Source organism: Elephantulus edwardii, unplaced genomic scaffold (genome assembly GCF_000299155.1).
Source record: "Elephantulus edwardii isolate Elephantulus edwardi_28Jun2011 unplaced genomic scaffold, EleEdw1.0 scaffold00118, whole genome shotgun sequence".
In the NCBI taxonomy this organism is placed as follows: Eukaryota; Metazoa; Chordata; class Mammalia; order Macroscelidea; family Macroscelididae; genus Elephantulus; species Elephantulus edwardii.
In genome coordinates this window covers 2,683,066-2,695,294 of record NW_006399868.1, presented here as the reverse complement: position 1 = coordinate 2,695,294, position 12,229 = coordinate 2,683,066, and the positions used below count along the sequence as shown (strand labels likewise).

Genomic DNA, 12,229 nt, shown 5'->3' with positions numbered 1-12,229 from the left:
ACATAAGTGAAAATGGGAAGAAGTACTAATGTAACATAGATATAACAGAATCATTCACTTGAAAAACATTTACGGCAAACATCAGTCATTTCTATTTCTAGGAATTTATTTTGCAAGTTTTGTTTTTTGCCTTTGAGGGGTTCTTCTGTAAGTCAGAATTAAGATGCTAATGTGAGACACAAGAATCATTACAAATGCTCAACTGTCAAGCCCACATAATTTGGCTACTTCCCCTCTCTTGCACCCTCTCTTCTTTTCTGGATTTGGCTAAATCTGCCTTTGCCGACAAAACAAGCACTTTAAAATAACTCAAAACACAGGTAAAATGTAAGAGGAAACCTTAAAAGGAAGAGAGAGGAAAAAGCAAGAAGATTAATGTAATACACAGAAACTCAATAGGGGAGTGGAAAATCATTAGTGATGAAGTGTTCGCTGCTTTTCAAATCTACTTGAGATGTCTTCATTACGTTATAATTGTGCTATTTCATAGCTGGTATAGTATTACAGAGGCACTTATCAACAAGTTCAAGCTTAGGTCATGTCTTTATGGAAGAATGTTGTATATTGCAGACAGTTTTAGTAGTAACATGAAAACAACCACACTATGATAGAGAACTAGAAAAGAAGTACAGGTCTAGCTCTGATAGAAATGCAAGCACTTTAAAAAAAATACTACAAAACCTCCAGATTTCATAAAAAGGGTGGTGGTGTTAGCTGCTTTTGACCTGATGAGTCCCAGTCACAGCAACCTTATGTTCAACAAAACTGCGTGGTCCTGAGTTCTCTGTTAAAGCTCTTGCGTCCCTCCAGGTCACTGAGGGCATTTTTCATCTTCAATGATACTCTGTTTTGTCAAATATGATGCCTTCCTACCTGTTTGTCTTTCGTGGTGCTACGGCCAAAGTAAGTAAGTAAAAAGGTTATTTCAGTTTAGTACCACGCACGTGTGCATGCACGCACACATTTTTTTGTGTGCATGTCTCCATTTTGAAAATAAATGCATGGGGATACATGAGATCACCAATAAAACAGGTACAATGTTTTATGCAAACATCTTAAAGATGACTGTAAAATTTAGGTGTAAAGAGACCAACCGCTGGTGGTCAGACAGCAACATGTCAGTCCTATCCTCAGGAAAGTTACTTAATTACTATGACCTTATTTCCACATAAAACCCAGAACATAATACAAAAGGTTAAGAGAATGAAACATGATATGTTATATGTCTCTGTCTTAATAGCATATTGCTGCTGTTTGCTATCAAGTGAGAACCAATCCATAACTGATCCTCTGGTGGGTTTTCAGAGGCACCAAGTCGCACAGGAAGAGAATGCTCATCTTTCTCAAAGCATCTGGTGGAACCATGTAACTTTGGGATTGCAGCACAGCTTCTTATCACTAGGCCACCAGTGCTGCCATTTTACAGCATATGTTGTTGTTACGTTGCCTGCGACTCATAGCAACCCATGAAGTCAGAACTAACCCACAGCTGACCCTCCAGTGGGTTTTAAGAGGCAGAAAAGGCACAGGAGGAGACTGTCCATCTTCCTCCCACAGTCCAAATCTAGCTAGTCAATTCCAAATGTAAGCCTCTGGGCTGGCAGTGCAATTCCTGACAGCTAGGCTAGCTGAGCTATCTCAGTAGATTATAGCAGTCATTAAAGAAAAGTGTCTCTTCTAGTCTCTAAAAGGGAAGCTTTAGCATGAAAATTAGATCAAGAAGTTTCCATCATTTCAACTCATCTTTAATTTTGTAAGTTGGAAAGAATGAAAAATCCATTTTAAAAAGTAAAGAGATATTCAATATGGAATTGTGCACTGACAGTTTAAAAGGCAAAAGTTGTGTTATGTTTATTTTCCTACAACTTTTTAAAAGGAAACAATGAACTTTGACATAAAAGAAAAAATAAAAGAATAGAAATCACGGTTAAAATACACAGAGGTAAAACAATTTTGACGTCTTACAAGAAATCTTGAAAAAGTCATACTTTAATTATCACTGCATATGGGAATCAGAGCTGATAATTTAAGCAAAATTGTGAAGTCCTCAGAAGTGTCTAGAGGCATTCATTTTCTGGATAATGGATGCGTTAATTCCATGTGGTGCTAACGCACCTCAGAAACCAAGACTGTAGTTCGTACTTCAGCTTCGCTAAAGTAAACTTCCTCCAGTCTCTCCTGGCTATAACTCAACAATAGCTTTAACCAGGAATTTAGTAGAATGCTCAGTTAAATAGCACTTTCTGTCTTTGTTCTCAACATTCTTCTACATGACTTACAATAAAATTTCCATCAATTATATAAATAAAGAAAAGACTTACCCTGAGGAGCTTTTCAATCTTATTTAGCAGTGTAGGTATAAGATGAGATTGTAAATTTCCCAGTTCTGTAGTCCAGGCAGCATAAGCTGGTAGAAATACTTGATGTGTTGCACTAACTACTCTTTCTGAGGGATCAGCCAAAGCTGAGAGCAGCAATTCAAAACCCTACCAAAAGGAAGTAGGTTAAGATGTGAACATTTAAGAGGATAAACTTTTCAAATGGTTCATAATGATTAAAGAAGCCTGGCTGCTTTTTTTATGCTGCAGAACATACCTGCTGATATTTGTCTGGGTCATCGATGTATCCCATAATGATACCAAGGCTTTTGATGACGGCTTCCCGCACCAAATCTGCCTTATCTTCCATTAACATCTGCTGTAACATTGAAAGAACCAAGGAACTACGGATTTCTTTCTGGAAAATAAAAAAACAAAACCAAAAAAGTACATGTTTTACTATTTATCTGTACTGTCAGCAGAAAAGGAAAATAGCCATGAAGTTACAATCCAGATAAAAAAAATGGTACTTTTGCCACATTCACTTGGAGTCGTCGTTTTTCACAAGAGTACACATGTTACATATAGATTTACATTTTAATTCTCCTTAAAGCCCTTTCTCCCATCCTCTCTAGTTGTAACAATATCTACAGTGAATTTGGTACTAATTTCATAGGTTACTTTTATGTTGTTGTTGTTAAGTGCTGTCAAGTTGCAGGCGACTCATAGCGACCCTATGAAGGAGAGTCCTCAAGACTTGTGTGTCTCTCAGCCTCTCTCCAGGTTCATAGGGTTCCGGAGGCAAGCTATTACGGAAGTGGATATAGGCTGAAATCCAGGAAGTTAGCAGGAGCTGAGCTGCAGGCGTTCTGGTAAACCAGTAACTGAAACACATTCGTTTCCTACAGATGAACAAACAATAACCCTCCTAGCATCACCTGTTTGCTCAATCATTTAGTAGAGTAACATCTACCGCTAAGACTGAGGAACAAAGAAATGACTAATATTAAAATTTTTTTTAAAGGGAGAGATAAAATATGACTGTTGTTGTAATGTGCTGTCAAGTGGCCTGTGACTCATGACAACCTTATGTGTATATATTATGATATACAGTGTGTAATCCTTTGATGCAGAAATGTTCATGAATATAATTGGAGGTGTTTTTTACTAATTCCTTTTGATTTCATATTGAGTTTTGATATTTTGAGTCCTTTAAAGAACTCAGAATCATTGGCCTTCTAGACTTTTTAAGTCTTAAAAAGATGCATTATCTACTTAGACAATGTGATAGCCTCACTTATATTAGCTCAGCCATTTACTTTTAAGAACTATATTATACTTTGGAATTTCAGTAAATACATGGTCTTTTAGAATTTCATCTCACTCTGAAGCCTGCCCTGTCCTGAGCTAGTCTCATTGACTCCGACATACCTACCCCTATTGCCCCAGTTGCCGTATCAATCCATCTCATCTGGGCTCCATTCCTACTCATGTGATCTTATTATCAACAACAGAAAGCCTTTCTCTATCCTGTATGCCATCCTCGGAGCTCTGTACTCCTCAAGCCAATTGGGGTGGTAACTGTCCAAGCGTTTTGCTGAGGTCTTCCTCTCCTTCACGGATCTTCCACTTTTCCCAGCATGATGCCTTTTTTTGCAAGGACGGACACCTCCTGACAACATTCCCTAAGTATGCAAGATGAAACTGTATCATCCTCGCCTCTAAGGGGTACCCTAGTTGTACTTCCTCCAAGATAGATTAACTTTTTTTCTTTTGGCAGGCCATGGGATATTCCATTTTCTTCACTAATAGTTTAAAGGCATCGACTCTTCTTTAGTCTTTCTTATTCATTGTCCAAGCTTCACTTGCTAACTAACTGAAATCACCATGGCTTGGGTCAGGCGCTCCTTAGTCTTTAGAATGACTTTACTACATGTTTTGCTTTAATATTACCTCTGGTTTTTCCTACAGTTCTCCTAAAAGATATTTTCGCCTAATAAAATAGGATATTTTATTATTTCCTAATAAAATAAGAAACTCTGGTGGCCTGGTGGTAAGAAGCTGTGTTGCAATCCTCAAGGCATGTGGTTCGAATCCACCAGTTGTTCCACAGGAGAAGGATGGACATTCACCTCTCATATGACTTACGGCCGCTGGAAACCTACTGGCGTGTTAACTGTGGGTGGACTCTGACTTGATGGTCAACATCAACAGCAGCAGCAGCAACAGCTGAGATTAGAACAAAGAGCTGTTAATATGCAAATGAATTCTCCTCAGATGCTATTTGTCCTACTATAATTTGGCCAATTTAGGAAAATTCTTTAAATCTAAACTTATTTGGGAGTTCTGGTGTCTTAGTGGTAAACTGCACTGCAATCCCAAAGGCATTCATGCAGTTGGCACCCAGCAGCTGCTCCATGGGAGAAGGAGGGGCAGTCTCCTGTGTGTGATTTATGCCTCTGACAAGCCAGTTCAGACACAACAAGAAGAAGCTTATTCAGGTTCTTTTTGTAAGACAGAGTGAACTCTAATGTTGCCCACAGTGAGGTGAACTGTTAACCAACAACGGTCATGCTTCACTGGCAGTTCAAAAGAGTGGCTCCAAGGGAGAAAATGGGCAATCTTCTCAGCCAACACTATAGTCCCAGAAACCAATGGAGGGTCATCTATAATCTTGTTGTGACTCGACAGCAATGAGCTGAGTGAGTCTTATCTATATTGGTTAGAAAAGAATGAAAAGAGATGTTCTAAGTTTCATAAATTTACAGCATGATTTGATATACACAGCAGGTTTGACAGACACTTTAAAAGGTCTGGGTTTTGTTCCTTGTAGGAACAAAGATATATGTAATTTTAGTAATTCTTTGGATATATTTAGATTGGTAAATAGTCTCCAAACCTTCGTTTTAAAAAGAGCCCTAGAAGAACAGCATACAAAGTGTCAGGTTACTAAGCAAAAAAGGCTAGCAGTTCAAGTCTACCTTCCTCCTGGAAGCAGTTCCTTATCATGGAAACCCAACTGGGGCCACTGGCAGTCGGCATCGACTCAATGACAAGGCATTTTGTTAGTTTTTCCTTGCAGGCTAAAGGATGAACTGGAATAAAAAACCAACCCGCAGTATCTAGAGAGGACAGACTTCCTAACAGGTATTGGTGTACGCAATAGATGAAGGAAAAGCAGCTTCACTTAGGTATCTGCCATGACTGCAGACTGTTTCTTCTTGGTTTAATCATGACTAATGAGTGAAATCCCAGTGGATTAAAATTCATAAAATGTGGGACTGGGAAAGGAAAAATTACAGGTTGATGACCACCTACTCAGGATGAAATTTCTTAGAAAACAATCTCGGAACTTGGCAGAGCTGGTAATAGTGGTACCCACTCAAGGCTGACCAAAGCACTGCTTTGAATGTGTGCTGCTCTCCCTTGGCCTGGCATAATCCAATCCCTTTCATCAGGCTCCTTAAAGGGCCGACTGGGCCTCTTCTGAGTCTCTTATTCCAGGGTTTTCGTCCATAATTTTCTCCATTCTATCATTGTTTTTTATCCCAATATTTGGTCTAAAAAGTTATGGCCTGTTCTGATTTCACTTTGTAGGGTTAAGATCAAATCAGTTTGAAGCTCTGATATCTGTTTCTCATTGCTTTGGACTGAAGTCAAGGGACCCCACAGTAATAGTCAGGAGGCAATGCCCCATTTAAACCAGGAGCACACTGGGGTTCTCCTGAAGCCGGGAGAAGTTACTATGACTAGTTACAGTGGAGAAGCACAGAGATTCACTGTATCAACTTAAGTCTGTTATTTATATTTCTTAGTATTCTAGGAGCAATGTGGAACAGCTTACTTATCCTTTGAGAGTGAGGCTCACTACTGTCTTGGAATATATAATAGGATGTGCAAAACTAATATACATATGTAAAATTCATCACAATCATAAGATACAAGTATTCTAGAAAATGATTTCACCATGCCCAGTTTCTGCTGAAGCTTTAGAAAAAGAAGCACTCCAATATATTTTTAACAGAAGTAAGTATAAACTTGAGCTATCTTGCTTGGGGTCAATTCATCACTGTAAAAATTCTAAATCTACAAATGTGGAAAGAGAACCAACTGCTCTTTTCTGCAGGAGCACAGCAGTAAAGAATAGAGTCAGTACTGGGTAGCTGGGTGCCCTTTACCTTGGTGTGTATGACTGTAACACCCATCTTGTTGATCATGGATTCTGTACCAATGGTGCAAACGTTAGTGCAGTGGAAAAAAAGACAGTGACCTACAATTGTTATGAGAACATTTTTACCTCACCGACTACTTTCAAATAATTTAAAACACCTTTCCAAGACCAGATAAACTCTGAGAACTGCTGCTACAGTTTTCGGTGCCTGTATTTACACAGAATGCAAGGTAACACAGCTACCAGTACGTAACGCCGCACTGCACCGAGGTCCCAGCTCTTTCGGCGGAATGGGAGCCTGTGCTTTTTTCCTACTTTTTCCTTTGTGTGGCCTAGGGGTATCTGCATTGAAAAGCACAGACACTTTAAAAAAGGCTTTCTCAGTCAGTAGAAAAGAGAAGGAGGCGGGAGTATCTGTCAGGAAACCCAGACAGTCCTTACTGGAAGGTGTGGCGCTAACGCTCCACAGGATTCGGCCACCAGGAGTCGTCTTTCCGGATATTTATGATTAATCTGGAATTAAAAAAAAAGAAAGACATCAAGAGTATGTGACATAGGCCCACTTCCTTCAACACACAATTGTTTTTCACGCTAAATTCGGTTAAAAGTACAACAAAGGTTCTTCCTTTTTCAGTTCTGGGAATTCTTGTTATGGTTGGTTACACCTGGATCTGGAATAAAGGAATCAGAAAAAGTCTAAAAAAGGAGGTAAGAGAGCCATTTGTGATTTGTTCTTTTTTTTTTTAATGTAAAGATAAAAATCTGGCAAGGTCTAGAGATCATGGGCTTGCCTAAAACAGGCTCTGCTGAGGGTGTCAGGAGGAAGTTAAGGTCCTTCCTCAGCAGTGGTAGTTGGCTTTTCAGTGTGGAAAATCCAACTTCTGGCTATCACAGACACATACGACACGTTCTAGAACATGTCCCAGGAATGACTCATCAGGACCCCTTGCATATGTAAGAGGTTAAGTAGTACATTAATAGTGACTTAACCGGAGCTCTTGACTAGTAATAGGATTTTGTTTGTAAGAGTAAGCCCTTGGCAGCATATGCAAAAATACTGGGTTTTGCTATTGTGATGGGTAACTGAACTAAAACAAAAATAACAAAAAATGACACATACTGGGTTTTGTTCCCATATGTCTTCTTCTTAGAATATAAATCTTTGACTGGTAAAGATGTATATTTGTTCTCTTATTTCCATATGAAAAGGTGACATAATTCATTAATATACTGGATGCCTAAAATTAAGAAAAGAAATGATACAGTAATGTACTAGGCAACCAGAAGGAAGTTAGCGGATAGACAGATCCCCAATATCCACGTTCTCTTGAGTTACAGAAGATGCAGTGTGGAGATGTTTATAAATGACATCTCTGAATGAAATTTAATGCACAGAGCTACCTCAAGGCAGAAGGATTATTAAAGTATGCCAGACATAAATTTTCATTTTGCTTCTTTTTAATCTAGCTCAGTGGGTCTTAAAATTAAATGTCTGTGCAAAATTCGGCTTTATCTCTTTTCCAGAGATGAAAAATTCTATTTATATCTTCAAGAAGAATAAAATATTTAGAAATAAACTTAACAAAATTAAATTTTGTTAAAATTTTGGAGGGGTTGTGTGGCCTAGTAGCAAGAAGTTGTGCTGCAATCTCTAAGGCATGGAGTTCGAGCCCACCAGCTGCTCTGTGGGAGGGACCGGCAATCTCCTCCCCTGTGATTAACTGTCTCTGAAAACCCACCAGAAGGACAGCTAGGGGTCGGTTTCCACTCGATTGTGTACACCACCACAACATAGTTAAAGTGAAATGCTCTCTAACTGATCTACATATTCAGTGCATTCCTTGCAAAAATCTCAGCTTTCATACAGAAATTCCAGGAACACAGAAGAGCTAAAACACATGTTAGTAACAAGAGTCTAAGAGGAAGGGCTTGGAGTGTCCTTTCAGGGTGATGAAAATGCTCTATGACCGTGGTGATAGTTTTATCTCAATAAAAGCTTTTCAAAACTGGAAAAGGTATTATTAGAATTAAATATACACAAAAATAACTGTAAAGACTTGTATACTTAAAGTGGCTATACTGCAACCAAGGTAATTTTGAATTTAAATGACTAGACCCTTTCCCTATGTTCTTCATAGATGATAAGGATTTTCAAAGCAATTATGACACAATATAATTTTCATTTTATACACAACTAAAATAACATACATGGCTCCAATACATTTTAATATAAATCTAAATATCTAAGGAAACTGTAAAAGACCATATATTTACTGAAATTCCAAAGTCTAATATAGTTCTTAAAAGTTAATGACTTTAAAAAAAAGTTAATAACTTGGCTAACATAAATAAGGCTATTACTTTGTCTCTCTAGAGAACGGTTCTTTTTAAGATGGAGAGAGATACTGCTTAAGAAGTCTAGAAGGCCAACGATTCTGAGTTTTTCAAAGGACTCAAAATATCAAAACTCAATATAAAATCAAAAGGAGTTAGTAAAAATATATGTCCAATTATATTCATGAACATATCTGCATCAAAAGGTTACACACTGTACACTCTATCATAATACATATACACTGTATTTCTATATACTCACATACATTTCACTCTTCTGTGAACTAAGAGCTTCTGAATTTGCTACACTTTGCAGCCTTCCAGTCTCTGCCCAATACTGTCCCCACCAAGAGTCCTTCTCTGACCACCCTTTTAAAAATAGTTCCTCCTAAGACTGCTTTGCTTTTTCTTCATTGTATATGTATCATCCTATATTATGGGAATGCTGTCAGGAGGGCCCAGTCCTTGGAAAAAGAAACCATACTGGGAAAGGTGAGAAAAAAAATCATGCTAGGAAAGGTCAGAATGAGAGAGGAAGTCCCCTAACAAGGCGGACTGACACAGCAACTGTCACAATGGCCTCGAGCATTTCCGAGATGGTGAAGACGGTGCAGAACAGGGCTAGGTTCAGATACGGTGTTCATAGTGGCCGGCTGGTGAAGAGATTGAGACTGTTTACAGTTTCAGTTTGCTTGGCTCCACAATCAACATTCTTGGCACCAGCAGCCCAGAAATTAAAAGACGAATTGCATTGGGAAATTCTGCTGAGACCTCTCCAAAGTACTGAAGAGCAACGATGGAAGTCTGGAGACTAAGGTGTGCCTGATACACACCATGGTCTTTGCAATCACTTGCTATGCATCAGAGAGCTGGACAATGACTAGGGATGATAGGTGAGTTGATGCCTTTGAGCTGTGGTGCTGAAGAAGAGTACTGAATATTCCACAGACTGCTAGAAGAACAAATAGGTTCATCTGAGAGAGGGTGAAGCCAGGCTGTTCCTTGGAGGCAAGGATTCTGAAGCTTCATCTGACATACTTTGGACATAATGCAAGGTGGGACCAGTCCTTGGAGAGGGAAGTCATGCTTGGGAAGATGGAGGGACAGTGCAGGAGAGGAAGACCTTCAATGAGATGGATTGATTCAGTGGGACAATGGGGGTAGGTGTGTCAGAGACAATAAGATTGGCATGGGATAGAGCAGGGTTTAGGGCTGTTGTACACAGGGTCGCCATGAGTCACAGGCAACTTGATGGAACTTAAACAACAACAACAGTGGCCGCCAGGAGTTGTAGTCAACTAGACAGCACCTAACAACTATGAGGCCTCATACCATTTGCTTGTTTACTGTTATATCTTCAGCTGAATGTCTTTGTGTTTTATTCGTTATTGCATCCTGGCTAGTATTTCAGAAGTGTGTATTGGATGAATGGACTAAAATAAAACACCCCCAAACAAGTCTGATCACTGTTATACCACCATGCTAGGTCAAAGACAAATAGTAGCATAGTCTATATCCCCAAAAAATCTGAATTGCACTTAAAATTTTTTCTAGCATATAATCTATATGTTGAAAATTAAATGAAAGAAATAAATCTGGAAAAATCATTGTAATTCAGAAGTCTTTAAAAAATACTTATAATAATAAAGGAAAAATTCAGCAGTTATTTACCTGTTCCCAGCACTGTGGTAAAAGCTCAGCTTCCACACGGGTGGGCCCGACATGACGTGCAAATGCCACACATCCTGTTAATATCATCTGTCTGAAAAATAAGGACAAATAAATAAATGCAAGACTTCTATTTACTTTAGAAAAATATAAGCAGGACTAAGAGTTTCTAAGAGACAGCTTTTAATGCATGTAAGTTCAGTAACTTTATTATCAGTGGTCCCACCACAAGAGCGAGCACCCTTGGATTAGCTTTGCGACTGCTGACACCGTGAGAGATGACGGAAAGGGACTTCTGCACTGGCACAACGCCAGATCTCATAAGCTCCTAACTTCCCTTGCGCTCATTCTGACATACGTGGGTGCAATTCTGCCATTTCTAGTCACTGAAATAAAAATGAAAACCAAACCCCCTGCCATCAAGTCAATTGTGACCCACAGCGTTAGAGCGTTCCCGGGAAGAGAACTTTTACAGAAGCAGTCAGCCTCCTTTCTCCTGAGCACAGGCTGGCGGGTCCAGGCTGCCAAACTTTTGGTCAGCAGCTGAAGTCTCAACCACAGTGCTACCAGCGCTCCTTAGCCACCGAAATAGCTAATGATTATTTCCCTGGGCTTTCTAGAATCAAAAACGGTGGTATCATATTAACAGTGAAATGGTGTTTCTTTACCACACTGGTGGGCATTTTACCCAAGATCACTGTGACAGACAGCTCTGGCAGGGTTCCCAGCAGGCCCTAGCTCCTGACATTTAGGGTGCACTGTAATTGCATCCCATTCCATGTGGCTAGACCTAAATGACTGTGCTTCGAAAGGAACAGAGTAATAGTCAAGTAATGAGATGTCACTTCTAAGAACAGGTTATGACAAACTACATATTATGTTAACTTAAAAATTGTTTTGTTAATTTATTATTCACATTACATATTATACAGTTAATCAATTGATCTATTTTAATATCTAATTACATTTTCATAAGATGAGATACTTAAGTGTGAACAAACTTAATTCGAGATATGCTGCTGTTGTCAGATGTAGTTGTGTGGGCTCCAACTTACAGCAAACCTTTACTCTATCTGGATCTAAAGTAAGGTTAAGGAGGCCTGGTGGCATAGTGGATAATATGTCAGGCTGTTAACACTGAACTAAGAGGTCTGAATCCACCAATGGCTTTGTGGGAGAAAGGCAGTCTCTTCCAAAAATAATTATGACCTTGGAAACCCAAGGAAGGACATGACACGATATTTAGAAGTAGTTTAAATTTTTTTCTTTTCTTTTTAAAAGGTTAGTAAACCAGTATAAAATAAAAATTTTTTATATGTATTTGTTGTTGTTGTGTTGTTGATTGCTGTCGAGTTGAAGACGACTCTTAGTGAAACTATGAACAAAAGACCAGACACCTTTAGATATTATCATTTCTCAAAGTTCACAGAGTTTCCAGAGGCACGTTGTTTAGGAAGTGGATGCCACTCTTGCAACAGTTCGAACCCACCAGCTGCTCCCCAGGAACAAGATGGGCAGTCTCCTCCTGTATGTTTCCCTGCCTCTGAACACCTGCTGAGGGTCAGCTAAATGTAAAATTAATGTTGGCAGTTACTGTTGGCTGCCAGGTGGCATCTATTATCTCTGCATGCATATTGTGCCACTGAGTCAGAACCAACTCCTAGCTGACCTATGTTCGCAGCACAGTTTCTTACCAATGAGCCACCCGAGCTCCCTTTAACATGCATAGCCTATGAAG

At 39.2% G+C, this 12,229-nt stretch overlaps 1 protein-coding gene across 1 annotated transcript in view; it reads right to left on the bottom strand.

Moving 5' to 3' along the window:
- Window positions 1-12,229, bottom strand: part of KIAA1468 (KIAA1468 ortholog) — a 102,542-nt gene that overhangs the window by 38,135 nt on the left and 52,178 nt on the right. The window contains exons 12-15 of the mRNA XM_006892755.1: window positions 10,495-10,585; window positions 6,931-7,002; window positions 2,596-2,736; window positions 2,322-2,486 (exon numbers count right to left, since the gene is read on the bottom strand). Of these exons, the coding sequence (XP_006892817.1) occupies window positions 2,322-2,486; window positions 2,596-2,736; window positions 6,931-7,002; window positions 10,495-10,585 (469 nt within the window). The remainder of the gene's footprint in view (window positions 1-2,321; window positions 2,487-2,595; window positions 2,737-6,930; window positions 7,003-10,494; window positions 10,586-12,229) is intronic.